This window comes from Toxoplasma gondii, chromosome IV (assembly GCF_000006565.2).
Source record: "Toxoplasma gondii ME49 chromosome IV, whole genome shotgun sequence".
In the NCBI taxonomy this organism is placed as follows: Eukaryota; Apicomplexa; class Conoidasida; order Eucoccidiorida; family Sarcocystidae; genus Toxoplasma; species Toxoplasma gondii.
The window spans coordinates 233,041-249,093 of record NC_031471.1 but is presented as its reverse complement, the minus strand read 5'-3'; the positions used below and the strand labels follow the sequence as shown (position 1 = coordinate 249,093).

Sequence of the window (16,053 nt, the reverse complement as noted above, 5' to 3'; positions counted from 1 at the left end):
AGTGTATACCGCTTAGGCGCGATGTGAAAAGGCATTATCAACCGGACGACTGTTGTGAAGTTACCTGTTTTTGCATGTTCGTCACACCAAACGCTGTAGTCACGCAGAACAGGTCTTCACTTCAACAAGACCGTTGTCAACGCAAAACGACAATGCTGTCCCAAAGTATCCTCTTGCGAGCCACTTAATGTATGCGCACCTCCTGGATAGTGACGCCACCTCCGTATCCGCCTTCTTCCTCAAGAAGGTCGATGTAGTTTAATCCCGGTTTAACCCTGCACAGAGTCGCATACAGGCGGAACTGACTTTTTATTGGATCTCCTTCTGTCAAGAAAGTGTTGAAGGCAGAAACCACAATGCAAAAACACTTACCAGTCCGTGGGTATTTTGATGCGTGCCGCAGTTGATTCACATTCAGGATCGGAGGTCGTTCTGTCTGTGCAGTTTCCGTTTATCATGTAGTACCCTGCAGTATTTTCCAGAGACAAGTCACAGAGGGCTTTCACTATATGGGTTAAAGGCTTTGGTGTAAAAGCGCCGCTTCACATATATTGCTCTTTTCAAAAATATGTGTCTTACCTGCAAACTGTGAATTGACATACGCGCGTCCTCTACGGTCGTTACAGCAATTTTTAGTCCGTCCCTGGTGTCGGTGCCTCGTAGCCGAAGTGCGAGTTGCTGAAACACAAGAACGGGACACAAAAACATAGTCCTTACACGGATCTACGATTGCCAAGCACACCGCAAGTGTTGCTGTCAGGTAGCTTCAATGATAGGTTCGCTGTAGCTTGCCTGATGTTATTTTGAGAACGTGATAAAAACCTCGGCGTCGACCCCTGGGCATGCCAAAGACGAATAGAGACCTGAGAATGCAACAGAAATAAGCAGGCGAGGTTAACTGTGTGTTGTGCATGGCGCCTTCTGCTGGAGATATGTGGGCACTAGCAGAAACTTAATCCACCACCAAAAAACGTGTCTCCGTACCACTGGAAAAGGTTATTAATACTATTCCTGCGACGATCACCAACACTCCGCATTGCCGCTTCCTCGGTGCCGTCGGCGTGTCCTCCGTCTCCGCCTTGACCCTAACACAAGGGCGACAAACAGAGCCGTCGTACGAAGAATTCAAAAAGCTCATCCTAACGCGCAGGAGCTCATGTGAAACTAGGACTGAAACAGAAGAACTCGAATCAGTTGAGAGAGAAAAAGAGTGACGAGCACACGTGACACGGCATCGACGGGAATGGCCGCTAGCGTGCAGCGGGTGTTTCATTTCTTCAAGATAATTGTTCCCTCTCTGCATTCGCTTAGTTACAGCCAAAAGTAACGAGCATCACAGCAAAAGCGAGGCGCCCCCACGAACCGCTCGAAGATCCGCTGGCTACGCATTCGCCCGGTACACGGCTGTTCTGAGTATGCCGTGAGTTTCTTAATGGCTTTCTGAAAGACGGCGCCTGCCGTCACGGTCCATTTCCGCGATTTCCTACACTTTCACTGAACCAGTTTCAGCTGTTCTCACCGTGTGCATCGAGGGTGTTGATGTCCATGGTTTCTCCGCGGCCGTTCCATTGCGAGTCCAGGGCTGCTCCGGAGCCGGCTCGAATCCCCACATGTCCAAAAACGCGTTCAGGGCAACTCCAGCCTGCAGCTGAGGTTCCCTTCGAAACCCAATGCACCGCTGAAGCCAAGACAAAAAACGAACCGGATACTATGCTAGAGAAAGCATTTGATTATGATATTGAAGGGTGCTACCTACCGGTTGACAGGTACTGAGTTATTTGGTTTAATACGTCAGACAAGCGAGCGGAGCAAGATTCGTCTACGACTGCTTGCTGGCACCGGTAGAAACCATGGCCACTCATGTTACCTTCGTGGGTTCCACCGGGATCGACTGCCAAAGGAGCTCCTGTCTGCTTGGTTGTTGCTGCTCAGTTCGAGGGAATCGAAGTGTGGTGCGGGCCTTTCCTCGCCAGCGGCAGAGATTCTCCACGTGCGCAAAGAAGCGGCAAACGAGTCGATGGACTCGGCTTCTCCAAGAGGGAAGACTACTGGACTGAATCAAAGCCGGCCTGCGGTTTCGAGCTCCGAACGATGAGCTACAGGCAAAACAGACGCGGCAAATTTCTAGTTCTGAGTGGCGAATCCAAGAGACCCAGAGATCTCCCTCCTCACTCTCGCTGTTCTGAGGAGCCCCGCCAATGTCCGTTTCTGCCCTTAATGGATCACAGTAAAGAACGACCGGATTCAGAGAGTTCTCCCCAGACAGGAAATCAAGTGTGGTAAGCGACGGGGTACAAGATACGTCGCCACAGTGTCTGGGGTATACTAATCTGCCTGAGGTTCGGCGATAACTGTTGCGATCAACGAACCCAGAAGCTGAGATTATAAGCTGCGCGTGCCGCGTGAACACTTCACGCCTAGTACGCCCTTTAGTAGTTTCCTCCCTGACGGGATTCGAGCCAAGCACTCGTGAGCAAGGCGCCAGACAAAATATATGAGCTCTAGGCTTCACCTCCTGTACACGAATCCTAGGCCGGTGTAGCGGCTTACCTCAGAATGACAACTCTCCTGACTCCCGACGGGACTTGGACTCGGAGCCAGATCTCATTCGAGGAAACCTCATCCTTTTTTTCAGGAGATCTCGCGCTCAGCCACCGGCTTCCTCGCACGTCCGACACGCGTTTTTGACCAAGAAGATCTCCTTGTTCCGAGAAAACGTAGATCGAGCTGCTGCCTTCCGTGCATCTCACGGCCAGAACGCCTGGCTTCGCTGTTGGCATTCTGAGAGCGTTCCCATTCGCCACCGAAGTTGGTCGATTGCTCAGCCCGTCGTTCGCCGCGTCTTTAAAAGGTCCAAGCAAATCCACTTCATACCTGCAACAGAAATCAGTTCCAGCAGCGCATGTTATCCTATAAAAGATTCGAGTCTTATCCTTCCACACCAGCCTAAAAATGCGTCCTCCCCGCTAGTAAACAGCTGCCAGGCCAACAAGAGACCCATCCTTGTATCCCGCACAGATGAACATCAGGAAGGCAACTGCCGAGTTGAATAGGATATTCGTGCTGGATAACACCACCAACAGATACAAAAGATCGTGGCGAAGTCCGATTCGACCCCCCAAAAAAGCCTAACTGACGGTTTTCTGCCACAAGTGAACAGCAGCATTCCAAATGTCTCGGAAAGACCATCAGCGCTTCTGTGCAACAGTGCATTATCTGATTGCTGAAACAGTAGATGATGACGGTGTCGTGGAACAAGGAGAGCATCTGGTGTACATCAACACTACATACTGGTAAGACCACTGCAGTTCCAACAAAAACAGTTCTGGCCTGCACATGCACCGAAGACTCTCACTGTGGAAAACGCGACTTTCACTTCACCCATCGGTCAGAACAGCCCAAGTTCTGGTTTTAAAAACTCCTCTACTGAAGAAAAGAGATGTAAACTTCGTATCATACTACATCGAAAAGGCAAGATAAAGTGCCATACCGCATCGAGTGTTGACTGGTGGGCTTCAAGATCACACAAGCCAAGGAATGTGTCGAAGAGATGATGGCCACAGAGTGAGAAGCTGTATTAGATGCGTTTCAGTCGTTTCCGATAAACTACTTCCGGCTGCAAAAATCTAGTTTTTCACCAGTATACATCCCCACGAGGAAACATGGTCTGTGCCGAAACCTGCGGTAAACCTTTTTTCTGAAGAGTGTGTCTACACGGGGTTGGACCCTGACCTTTGTCCTCGAAGTAATTACAGGAAGCACTCTAGCTTCAAGATCTATCCTCAGCAACCTGTCCGACAAAGACTCCTACTGTGGCGATTTTTACCAGACATGAAGCAAGCGGGTCGTGTGTCTGAAGCCAGCGCTCAAACTACAGGAGCGCGTAACAGTAGAGATACGGGCATGCGTCTCCGCTCGACCTCACTCCACTGCTTAAGAAGGTAGAACTGTCGGAATTCAGTATCCCATGACATTGAGGTTACTCCACATCGGTTATGCATGCAACACCAACCGAACGAAGCTTGGTACTACACAGTTCTGTGTGATTGCTGTCCAGCACCGCCCCGCGGCTTACGACAGCTGAACGCGGTGCTAATCATTATTTTGCCGGCCGTCGAGTTGACAGTTTTGTGGATTGGGGACTCAGTAAAACTCGACGTCTGTATCGTTCACTAAAGCGCGTTTCGGCTTACCAGACGAAGTCTGACCAGCCGTTCGCGAGCTGCTGGGGAAAGGCCAGAACTGAGAGGTTTCCTACAAACGTCTTTGCAGGGCTGTCGTCTCTGAGGCAAAACGCCGGCCCCTCAGAGAGTGCAGAAGCCACGGCAGTTGCATGCGCAATTGGCTCGAGTGTCTGCATGCTCTGAACCCAAGCCTAGAAAAAACGCAGAAGCCAAGAAGGGAAGAAGGTGGAAGAACCCCCGACTTTTTGCCTGCAGAGAAGCCTAGTGGTGCTGCGAAAATGCTACGCATTTCGATGGTAACGATTTACTTATTGCACACGCGTGAGTACACTTTAACTTGCGATTTAGGTGTGAGCTGGAAGCAAGTGTCGTTATCAAAGGGCATGCAGCCCTGGACGCAGAGTAATTTCTGAAGTGACGACAGTGTATCCGCATGGAATGAATTCCCGGTATCTCCGTGAAAATCGCATGCCTTCTTGGAAAAACGACGACGGTGGGTTGGAAGTGACAGACACCAGTCGTGCTTGATTTGACTTTTGTGAGGTCCCAGCGTTCTTGTCGAGGAATGAGGTTAGCGTATCCTTCCCTTTTTCTTCTATGAATCCCGGGGGACATGAAACTCGTTCATTCAGCGACTAAACAGGAGCCAGACGAACAAGACTCCGACTCGTATTCTTCTTTCTCCATACCTGCGGTTTCAAGAGTCGAGTTCCATCGGCAATCGCAAACAGATCCGCGTTAGGGGCGACGCTAAACTGGGGCAGTCTGTCCCCTTCACATTTTGACCACGGTGTTCTGACAGGCAAACCTGTCGCCAGACTTGCCGCTTGACCACTGGCCTCCACGGAACGTCTTCTCTTCAAGGGATTCCTCCTATACAGCGCTGTCGAGTAGATAAGGCGAACTTGACGGTTCTCTGGGGCTTCACCTGCGGATGAACCTGGCACTCGGGCGTACCCGTAGCAAGAGCGAGGCGACAGGGGAACCTTTCTGTCTCTTGCTGGCAGAGTGAGAGTTCTCTTCTCTGCGTCAACGAACGGGGAGAAAAAAAACAAGAAGAGGAAAGGGCATCGGCAGATTCAGCATCTGCAAGTGCTGCAGTCGGTTGCTGAACATGAACATCAGGGGCCGTTCAGAAGGCTGTTCGTGGCAGAACCAAGGCGATTAAAGCGTTCGAGTTACTTGTCTCAACCAGAAACGTCAACCCGCTTGTCGCTTCAGTCTTGCTTGCCGAAGGAAAGAACATCGGGTGTCTCTGAGAATCGTGGATCAAACGCATGTGGCGTATGTCGGCGGTCGTCGACTACCAACCTGTAACTCGCTCTACGCTGTTTCTGGCGTGCAGGCAACTGCACATTTCTTGACGGATGTCATGTACCTACGGGCCTTCGGTCGACATCTGAGGTTCTCTACATTCCATCTGTACGCTAGATAATATTTTAAACAAGAAACGCGTAATGGCCAGAACGAAATCAAGGCTATGTGACCTTGCCATGGGCGCCTATGCACTCTAAACAAGCCAAGGAGTCACAAATGAACCAACATACTCCTACGCGACACTGTACTTGCACGAAATGGATAGATACTTGCGGCCATATATATATATATATATATATATATATATATATATATACATGTATTTGTATAAGTATATATATATATAGAGAGAGAGAGAGAGAGATACATAGATAGATAGGTACATTTGCATGCTTATCCAAGGCTTCCGGAAATGTACCCGAGAAGCGGTGGTGGTTGAAACAGAGAATCAGTGTGCATGGACTGTTTGCTGGTCGAGAGAAAGTATCCTCACCGTGTGTGTTGCAGACGACGTCGACATCCCTGAAGGGGAAAAGTTCCACGTGAGCGCGATGGAGGGAGGGGAGAGTGTACGAGGGGCGCTCGAGGAAGTTCCTGCTGGCGTGGGCTGCAACACCGGGCAGCAGACGAACGCAGAATCGCCGAATGCAAGCAAAGGGTCTTGTTATGGAGGAGTCTCCATTATCTCTGCTCTCTGAAGACATTGTTTAGAGTGCATTCAGAGACATGCGCGCGGTTAAGAGGTTTACCAGAATCACAGTTTAGTTGGACGGTTGATCTGCCTCAGTTCGACTATCAGCTACGTGTAGCTACAGGTGTACGAGTTGCGGATCCGGAAGCATTCGCGTTCGGAAACAGAAGCACTCCACTCAAAAAGATCCCTTCGTGTTTCATATTGTGTCTTACGAAGGCAGAGATGCCAACGGTCGATCATTCGCATTGCGTGAGAGCCCTTTCAAGGCTGCGTTGATCGACTTCTTCACTTTTCGTTAGACTCTTTTTGTGAAGTGAGTTTTTCCACCAACAGGCGACAAAGGTTTCCTGTGAACCCCGGCCATCATTCGTCGTCTCGGACGACTCTCTCAGACTTCGGTGAAAAACACTAGACCTGACCTATAAATCGGTGGAGAAGGAACAGAACCTCAAAGAGCGGCGTTTGAGGAGATCCCCAGACATTCAGAGGCGCCAGACCTCGACGTCGCCCGTCGAAGGTCAAGGCTTTCCTGACGGCGCCTGTCTCTTCCTCAGGCCCCAGGGAAAGAAGCTGCGACGAGGCGGGAGGCACGCAACGCGCCTCGGTCCCAGACCGTTCGCCTGGCGAGACGCAACTCGAAGACGACAAAGAAGAAAACGAAGACGACGAAGCGGCTGACGGAAGCTCCATGAGCCGGGGCTGCCCCGTGGCATGTGAGGTGGCTTCCCCCAGGAAGTCGAAGTCTGTCAAGGCTGGATTTTGCTCGATAAAAGGGATATGCGAAAGGACAGTTCCACCGTAGGCGAAGAACCGCAGAGCATCTTGCAGGGCGTCCACGGGGATAGCTGTGAAGGTGTTTGCCTCTCGATGCCCGCGTTCATGACTGGCCTGCTCCGGCGAAAAAGCATCCGCCGACGCTGAGCTGAAGGGTGGAAGTTGAACCTCATTCAGCGACGGGGGAAGCGAAGGCGGCTGGCCGCGCCACAGGGACATGACAAAAGCTGAAAGAGTGCTCCACTCAAACAGGCGGAGAAACCGTGCCCAGCGGTAGGACGCGTCGAGGAGAGAGCCGTCGGAAGCGGAACTTGCTTCTGAAATTCCACTTCGATCTGAGGGAGGAGCAGCTTGCAGAACGGCCACCACGTCCTCTGAGAGCTGGGGACGGAGGCCGAGGAGCGAGCGCAAGGATACGCTTTCTTTGTTTGAATGGCTTAACAGGTCGAAAAACGCAGGCGACATCGGAGGGGCTTCCAGCCAGACACAAGGCACACTCGACAGGAAACAGCGACGCCAAAAAAGATCTCCTGAAAACACAAGCCAGTCGTCAAATGTTCGAACGCGGGAAACAGGACGTAAACCACAGAAAAAGAGCGCGTGACTTTCGAATGCACTTCGCAGTCGAATTTCCATCTGAAACTCGGAAACCTAGTCCCAGCAGGACGAAAACCACATAGCGCTCTCTGCATGCAGCAAATGACACCGTGAATACGAACGAATGTTTCGGTGTCCTGTTGAGACAACAGTTCCTTTTGTCTTCAGCGTGAGGTCTCCAACATGATACACGCAGTCTGGAACCTACCTGTGACCTACACCTGGACGGACCAAAACAAGGCTAGAGTGGAAGAACTGGATACGTTGTTCCGAGTTCCCCTGAGAAACGCCTTCAACGAGTAATGTGAAAGACCGTGTGCGCGAGGCATGTTGCTCACCTAGGCTCTCGTTCGTCCCTGCGGCGGTCTCTCGTTCTCTCCGTTTCTTCCCCAAGAGAAAAGCGCGCGACCGCGCGCGAGAGCCAGGAAGGCCTCGAATACCGCCTCTGGGAGGCGCACAAACCTTCCCTGAACAGCCGAGAAGCAGTTGGCCTCTCAAGCTGAGTTCCGCATCCCTCACAGTGTCCAAAACCGCTTTCGTCATCAGTTTGTCTCTGTGGACGTCGCCTGAACCAGCGAGAGACACCGAATAAACGAGAGGCAGCTGCAGACCGTCGAGCTCCTCCCACAGGCTTCGTCTTCGCTGGGGCGCTTCCTGTAGATGCTGGCGGCACAGGTCTGACCAAGAGTCTCCTTGCACTGCGCTCGGGGCTTGCATGCGAATGTCCGTGCGTTCTGCAGAGAGTCGATAGGTCGAATGTTCACTGCAGGAGCTGCGAGGAAGGCCGGGGGCATCTCCTCCTGCCTCGGCACCTGAAAACCCAGAAGCGAAGTGAGGAGTAGAGAACAGACAAACAATAACAAATACCACCGGGCCAAAACGGAGAAGGGGAAACCTAAAGAAAGAAAAGGGATCGTTAAAAAGCTTCTTCGGAAGCCACTCAAAAATCGTCGGGGATTCGCCAGGTGTTGTGTTGCCTCACACTGCGGCCCGTGCCTTATTTAGACGTTCCCCGAATGCAAGCAAAGGCAGGCGAGACACAACTGAGAGAACAACGTCGACTTGAGCGGAGAAAAAAACCGATGAGTCTCTGTTCGAGTCGAAGCAAAGACCCTGCAGACGGTCAAGATGACGCAACTGACTCTCCGCAGAACAGATGTTTTCGAGTTCACGGATGACAGATATTCATTTGAATTCACACGTCCAACGGAATGGAGTTCTCTTCCGTAAAAGTGTGTGGTTGATTCAACTGAAAATAATTTGTGCATTTTTGTCCACAGAAAACATTTTGTTCTTACCATGAGCCACGAGAGCTCTGTGGTCGAGTCCGTAGTGCTCCAGACGTTTCTGGCTTCTCCGACTTCGTGTGTTCTCCATTTGTCGAAACAGATGGAAGTCTCTCGCCCATGCGTCTTCATCTCTCTCACTCTCCGAGTCTGAGCAGCGGCACTCTCTGCCGAAACTCGTTCTGTCTCCTCTCCCGCCTTCGTTCCAGTCCACACCATCCCCCTTTTGTGGGTGGCCTTCACTCTCCTCTGTTCTGCTGGCGCCGCCGGCAGCCTCCCAAGGGCCGCTGTGGAGCTGCGTCTCGACCTGTCTCCGTTCCACCCGGTGCGCGCCCTCTTGCTGATTTCTTGTTCTCTTGTCCGAAGCGCCGATTCCTCCTGCGCGGGCGTCACCGCTCACATTTTCCATTTCCCTGCCTGCGCCTTCCGAGCTCTCCTCGAGACCTAGGACTTGACAGGCTCGAAGGTAAGGATCTCGTCGCCAGTAGCGGGGGCCAAGACCCCAGGCGGGCATCGGCCGCACTCGACACGTTCGAATTCGCTTGCCACTCCACAGGACAGCCCGCAGAGAATTTTCTTCATTTTCCTCGCCTTCAGTCTCTTCTCTCGACACAGAGCTACGTCCGTCCGCGCTGCCTCGAGAGTCCTCAGCCTCTACTTCGCGATGTTCACACCGAAGTGACTTGTTTGCTCTGTGCGCACTGGGGCATGGCGCGTCTGTTTCTGAAGCTGCGGCTGCTGCTCGCCTTTGATCACCTGTGGTTTTCCCTCCAAATTTCTCCGGGCTTTCCTCTGTTTCTCCGCGAGCGAGGGCCGTTTCTTGGCGCCTTAGGTTCAAGGTGGAGAGAATTCGAGCTGGCGAGCACTGCCGCCAGATGAGACGGGTTGTGCCTAGACGTTTTTGGTCTCCAGGCGATTCCTCCCGCTCCCGGTCGATTCCTGAGCTCGTCCTGTCTTCAGAGTCTGCTGTCTCTTCACCCGACTTCACCGCTCCTGGATTGCCTTTTCGACCCAATGCCGAAAGCCACCCCCAAAAGGATCTCCTGGACTCCTGGCCGTCTCGTCCTGCGTGTGAGACTTGCGGACCCAAGTCCAGTCTTCGCGGTCTCCGCGTTCGACCTGCGAGGTCTTCGGCACCTCCTGCAGCTTCACGGATTCGCTTGAAAGCTCCGTCTGAGTCTGCCGAATGACGGAGTTGCGGCTCCTCTCCCTCGAGTTCGTCGACACACTCGTTACCTTCATCGATCTCCTCGTCCACAGACGAGACGCCAGGCCTCACGTCCTGACCAGTTAACTCTCGCCACGCTCCACCTTCTTCGCTGCTCGAAATGGCCGGTGTCGAAACGGTGTCTTTCACGAAGAAGGGGAACTCTAGCGAACTCTCTACTTGCAGAAGAATCAGCGGGCCTCCCTCGCTGGCTGAGAGAGGCTTCAGGATCCGCCGCAGCACACGCAGCCATTTCTGGAAAAAAACCGAAAAGTTTCGACAACAGCAAATCACTGAAATATGAATGGCTGACTCCTCTAAGATTTGCAGCTTTTCATTTCGTTGATAGAATGGCAGCAGCTGAATCTGAGTCACTCTCTTTAATCTTGCCTAACGAATACGACATGGCCTGACCAGATTGCCTGCAAGACTTGTGGACGTATGAACAGCGTGACCATCCAGTTGCGAGTCTGGATTCGGATACGAGCTTGCATGGGGGACATAAACCGAATTGCGCCTCACTTCTGCGTCGGAACTGGAGGACGCTTCTCGTAGGATGGCACGGATCGAACGAGCACGCAAGGTGGGGTCGACATATCGCGGCGCATGCATGTGGCAACGCATGTACACAAATTGTGCATTTCCTCCAGAACAGTTTTATCCACCCGCGCTTCGGATAGCATTTCGGTCAGCACAAGCCATCGCGGTCGCGGACAGCTTTCCCCCAGAACCGGTCATCTGCTTTTTGGAAGACGGGGGGCGGACGAGAGGGAGCACTGGACTCACAACGGAGTCACCGCGACTCCGGAGACCACCGAGAAGGAGGCACTGTCATTTAAACAAAAAGGAATGCTCGTTCTGAGACAGTCAAGGTTGCAGAGCGAGCATCTGTCCACCTGACGCTTGCGGGGACAAAGAAGAGGGCAAGTTCTTTCAAGAGAAAGACTCTTTTGACAACCAAGGTTGCAGAATCGCATTGAGCCACATGGCTTCGATGCTACACCAGACTTTCCATTATTCATGTCAAGCGCGTGTAAATCGCCTTTGCAACCTGCGGCGCTTCCCCACCTCTGAAAACATGTTTCCTTCACTTTCGCGCCACTCTCTTCTTCCTCTCGGGTCTTTTTATTTCATGCCACGACGGAATAAAAGATTTCCATCGACTTCATACAAGCAGCGAGTGTCAGGCGCTTTCCGTGTCGTTTGTTGAGTCAGTTCGAAAAAGAGTAACGGACAAGAATTGTGGTAGGCGTCCTGCGTCCTGTACGGATTACAGCTATCTCTCCGCTCGCATTGGCAGCAAGAGAAAAACGCTCGTCAGTTTCCTCGCCCTGAGCAGTCTCCGCTCTTCTGCCCTCAAATCCACACACCGAACGAGATCTGGTCCACGAATCCGGCGAGTGTGTAGAGATACTCAGAGCTGACATGGGGGCTGTTTCGATTTCGACAAAGGCCTGTGTTTACTGGACCCAGCGCTGTTGTGGTTTTCTTGACCATGTGAGTCCATGAAGTAAAGAAGTCTCCACCGCATTTTTAGAAACGCAACCTCTGTATGCAAGCGGCATTATCGTCATGAGTTTCCCATTGCCAGTCTTCTTCCTCGCGTTCGTCTGCAACGCAGAGTCAGCTCCTTCTCGTTCTTACTCGAAGACGAGCGCGTCGTCGCCGTGTCGCCTTTTTAGCGTCCTCAAACGGATCTCGCAAGCTGACCTGACAGCAGCGAACCAGCCAGAAAAGAAATGCTGCGTTGTTGTTCGAGAGAATCGACTTGCATGCGGAGGTCCACACCTATTTCGCAGTTACAACTTGCGGAAACAAAGTCCGAGTGCCAAGCTCCGTCTCGGCCGCCGCAGGGTTTGACTTTCTTTGCTCTCTCATGTGTGCTGGGATGCCCAGGCGGCTCTTCGCTTGACTCGCGTTGCCACGGTGGTGAGGGCACTCTCGACATATCTGTGACATATCGGTGAAGACTTCTGCTGGGTGAAACCTGAGGGAGACATTTATTCGGCCACAGGTCGTCACGGTGTCTCTGCCTCGGTCGCCGATTTACCTCAGGCAGGCAAAAACCAGCGAACCGCCTTCGCTGAGAAGAGGACGTCAAACCGAAGCGGTGAAATATCCACACACTTGGACGCAGGCACATTGCGAACTACGGAAACGAACAGTCGGCGCGAGATCGCCTCGCGGTGCATGCAGAGACCAGCGCTCTTACGTCAAGCCACACGGGAAGGCCGGCGTTCTTCCACTCCGGTTTCCTCTCAGGAGCAGACCAGATGTTGAGAATTAAAAACAAGTCGTTTGCCGCAGCCAGTTGAGCGAATTTGACGAGATTTGTTGAAGGGCGCATAAAGTCGAACACGTTGGGAGTCTGTTCGTGTGCTGAAGAAAAAGAGCAATTGCACAGGCTCCAAGAATCCGCATGCATGCACCGATCTAGCCACTGGAGAAAGCAGTCAACTTCTTGGTGACCCCCCTCCACTCCGACAAATGTTCCTTCCTAAATGTGCGACAGTTGCGGTAGGTCCGAGTGGGAAGCCGAGATCGACTGTCCCCGTCGTTTCAGGACTACGCACAGCGGCAACTAACCTGTGGATGTCTACTGACGTTCCGCGTTCTGTAGCAACCGCTCTGGAATCGGACTTTCAACTCTAAATCCTAAACAACTGGTACAGTTTGCCAGTTCACGATATTGTCATGAAGACGCTCGGAGGCGAGAACTCTCCTTCACAAGCCGTCATCAGTTCTCCACCCGAAACATGGAAAGAACTCAGCCACTGAGTCGACTCTGCACATGTGCCTCCGCTGTCCGAAATAAAAGTCTCAAACGGTGCGCCTTGCACCTCCCCAATCACAGTGTCTAACATACACCCATGCCATGGTATCCATCTATCTACACATATATATATATATATATCCACATTTATCCTTGTGCCCCCGGCATCTACATACGTACAAAGAGATCTCTGCGAATCTCCGCTGAGTTGTCCGAAACGACTCTTTCGTTGCTCACGCACTTCGTTCTGCTTTCAGTTCGTTTCCGAGCAGCATCCCGTGGTGAGTGGAAGACCTTGGTTTTTTTATCACTGGTTCACATGCACACGCTGTCTTAAGCACGACTAACCTCTCCTTTCCTTGACACATACCTCCCCAGACGACTGTCGTATGAACCGCGTTGCACCCTGCAGCTCTGGCGTTTCTTAGAAAGGTTGTCCAGTCACTTCCTTCAGAGTAGAAGAAGTAGGAAGACATCCCTGTCGCAGCAAGTACGAGACATCCAAACGTCAAGGAGCCAGGATGGCAGAAGACAGCTCGCGCCCAGTACGAGTGCCATTTCCACTTGAAAACGCCAGCCCGACGCACCGCAAAACAGTCGATGTTTCTGTCGCCTCTCCCCTGACCTCGCACGGACTGTATCCGATGTGTTGCAACTCCAAGTGGAAAATAAGAAAACGCACTTTACACTCAAACTGAGGGCACAAAATGGAAGCGTGGAGCTGCAAATCGAACTTCGGATCGACCTCAACCCTCTGATACAAGAGTTGCTAGAGTGGCATTCCATAAATCGGGCTTGTTTCTACCCTTTTCGTGAAGAAGTGAATGCGCCTCCGCAGCACAGCAAGATTCCACCACGTGGCGTTTATTTCTGCACGCTCTTGCGTCCCCCGCTTGCACCTATTTTTCCATCGATGAAGAACGGAAGAAACGGAGAACTTACAGAGCGACTGAAACGAACGCGCCGTCACACGGATTGGCATGTTAGCGGGTTCAAGGGGCTTTTAAAAGTCTACATCACGCTTTTTCATAAAAAAAATAGAGGTATCTGCCTCCAGTGAATTCAAGATCTGAAAGTGCACACCAGCGTACTCGGACTAGGGAAAGTCGTGAATGGTACGGAGTTGCAAGGATTTCAGTTTAAGATGTCTGTTTCTCCACCTGCAGTGTCGACTGTGTGTCGCAGAGAACTTATTAAAAAAACGTAATATGCGTAACAGGAAAAACGACTCAGCGAAGTGAGCTCACCAGCAGCTAGAAGGAGAGTCTTCCTGCCGCCGAGGCGGAGAAAGCGACCTTCAACTTTCACTCTGTACGGTTCGGCGTTCTTGCTGATTTGTTTGTATCTCACGAGGCCTCCTTCCGCGTCCTCTGGTTCGACTGGAGACAGTCTCTCTTTCTCGGACTCGTCTCGAAGTCGGCGCGTCGGCGATTGCAGTTCTCCATCCGGGGAGACTTCCGCGAGTCTCGAACTTGACTGCTCCTCGTTTCCAGGCGGTTTGACCCACTGAGGAGCGCTACACTCGCTTGCTCTCGCGCTTTTTCTCTTTTTCAGTTCCTTGGCAATGCTCCCGCGTCCCCCTGAGGCTTCTGTCAGCTCCTGCGCGGACTCCAGACGTTTGTCGGCGCGTTCGCCATGGCGGCGGATCACCTTGTCCCCGGACCCCAGGACGCGAGAGGGATATGAATACGCCGTCTCACTCTCGCCGTCACGAAGTTTTCCGGCGTCGTGTGTGGCGGGTCTTTCCAGCTCAGAGGAGTCGAGTGACTGGTTCTGCAGAGCCTTCGCCGGCAGAAAAGAGAGAAGCGCAGAGACAAGGACGACGCAGCTGAGGGCAGTGAACAGAAAAGAGCGACTGAGCACAGAGAGAGGTGCCGACCGCGGGCAGCAACGAGAGGGGGAGGCGCCAGGACGAGACAACGCCACCATTGGAGAAAAAACTGGAAGAAGGAAACGAACGATGAGTCTCGGCAAGTGAACACGATGAAAAAAGTGTGTGGACGACGAAAACCATCGGCCGGGAAGCAAAGTATCAGGTGGAGCGGAAACGAGAGACAGTGTTCAAAAAGAGTAAACAAAGCCGTGTAGACTCCTACACGAGGGATGAAGCTTGAGTAGTTGACTGTGAAATTGCCGGTGAGGTAGGTGAGGGAAGTCCAGGATGTACAAGCTGACAAAGTTGCGGATGTTCACTCCGAGATGTCAGACTCAACGGGGAAGACCCGTTTGCAGCAGCAGACTGTGTACTTGTGTGTTAAACTGGGTTGTTCAGTGAGAGAAGCACGACGGGAGGGCCTTCGGGGAAGGCTGTGTCTCAATTAATGAGTAGTTAAGAAGAGAAACAACAGATCCAAGCGGAAATCAAGTAACCCTCCCTCCAACCAGGCAATCGTAGAATAACGGGTGATCTGTGGCGGTCGCCAGCGTGGTCTGCGACTTTGGAACCCATGAAGACGACAGATTCAAACAAACAAGGCGACAGAGACGTCGAGAGACTAATACAGTCCGATGTGATGAACGCACTTGAAGGAACTTCAAACGAAAAGCAAAACGCCGAAATTTGTGAGAGAAAACGCCCAGTCGGCATCAAGCGCTGTACGCCGGCGTTACAACATGCTCGATACACACGGACGGACATGTCAGCGCGCTTGTTGACATGTCTCAGGTAGGAGTGTGCGGAGTGTGTAATGGAGGAAAGGGACGACAGACAGACATTTCTTTGTGCCTCCTCGCACAAATGTTGGTCGATCAATTCGGCTGAATGTGTTGACAGGCCGTTGAAAAGGACGAGTGACTACTCGGGGTCCTAGTCTCAAACGCATGCACACTGGAGATGCGCCGGCCACTCGCTGGCGTTCTAGGCTGGTGCAGAGCAGGTGAAAAAACACCGTTTTCGTCGGCTACACATATATTTGTGTTGACATCTCCTGAATGAAAATAAAGATATGTCAACAGTCCGGATGCTTCTACCTTCAAGAGACCCATGTCGACAAGCGCTGCCCATGCTGAAGATTGAAACTGGGTCTCCGGGATTGGTGTCTCGAGACCCCGCTCGACCCAACAGAGGGTCGCCTTGATGGAAAACTCATCAAAAATGCGCCTTCTGTAAGATATCATGTTCTTTACGACAAAAATGTGGGGTTTCGTTTTCGCCTTATCTTAATTACGCTGCGCTAATTAGGTGCAAGTTTTATGGCACACACCCTACGGATTTTTCTGGA

General features: G+C 52.1%; 1 protein-coding gene across 1 annotated transcript; it reads right to left on the bottom strand.

Annotated features, from left to right (window-relative positions):
* Positions 1–112: 112 nt before the first annotated feature.
* Positions 113–15,733, bottom strand: TGME49_320588 (glycosyl hydrolases family 35 protein). Its single transcript, XM_018782999.1, has 18 exons — positions 14,080–15,733; positions 13,203–13,310; positions 12,272–12,438; positions 11,704–11,769; positions 8,865–10,314; positions 7,905–8,378; positions 6,615–7,499; positions 5,995–6,108; positions 4,874–5,208; positions 4,194–4,375; positions 2,551–2,874; positions 1,868–2,096; positions 1,520–1,678; positions 985–1,085; positions 793–863; positions 580–678; positions 373–466; positions 113–275 (listed from the first exon to the last, which is right to left on the bottom strand). The coding sequence occupies exons 1-18, from the start codon at positions 14,759–14,761 to the stop codon at positions 185–187; spliced, it is 5,631 nt and encodes a 1,876-aa protein (XP_018638072.1). The 5' UTR covers positions 14,762–15,733; the 3' UTR covers positions 113–184.
* Between the last annotated feature and the right edge of the window lie 320 nt (positions 15,734–16,053).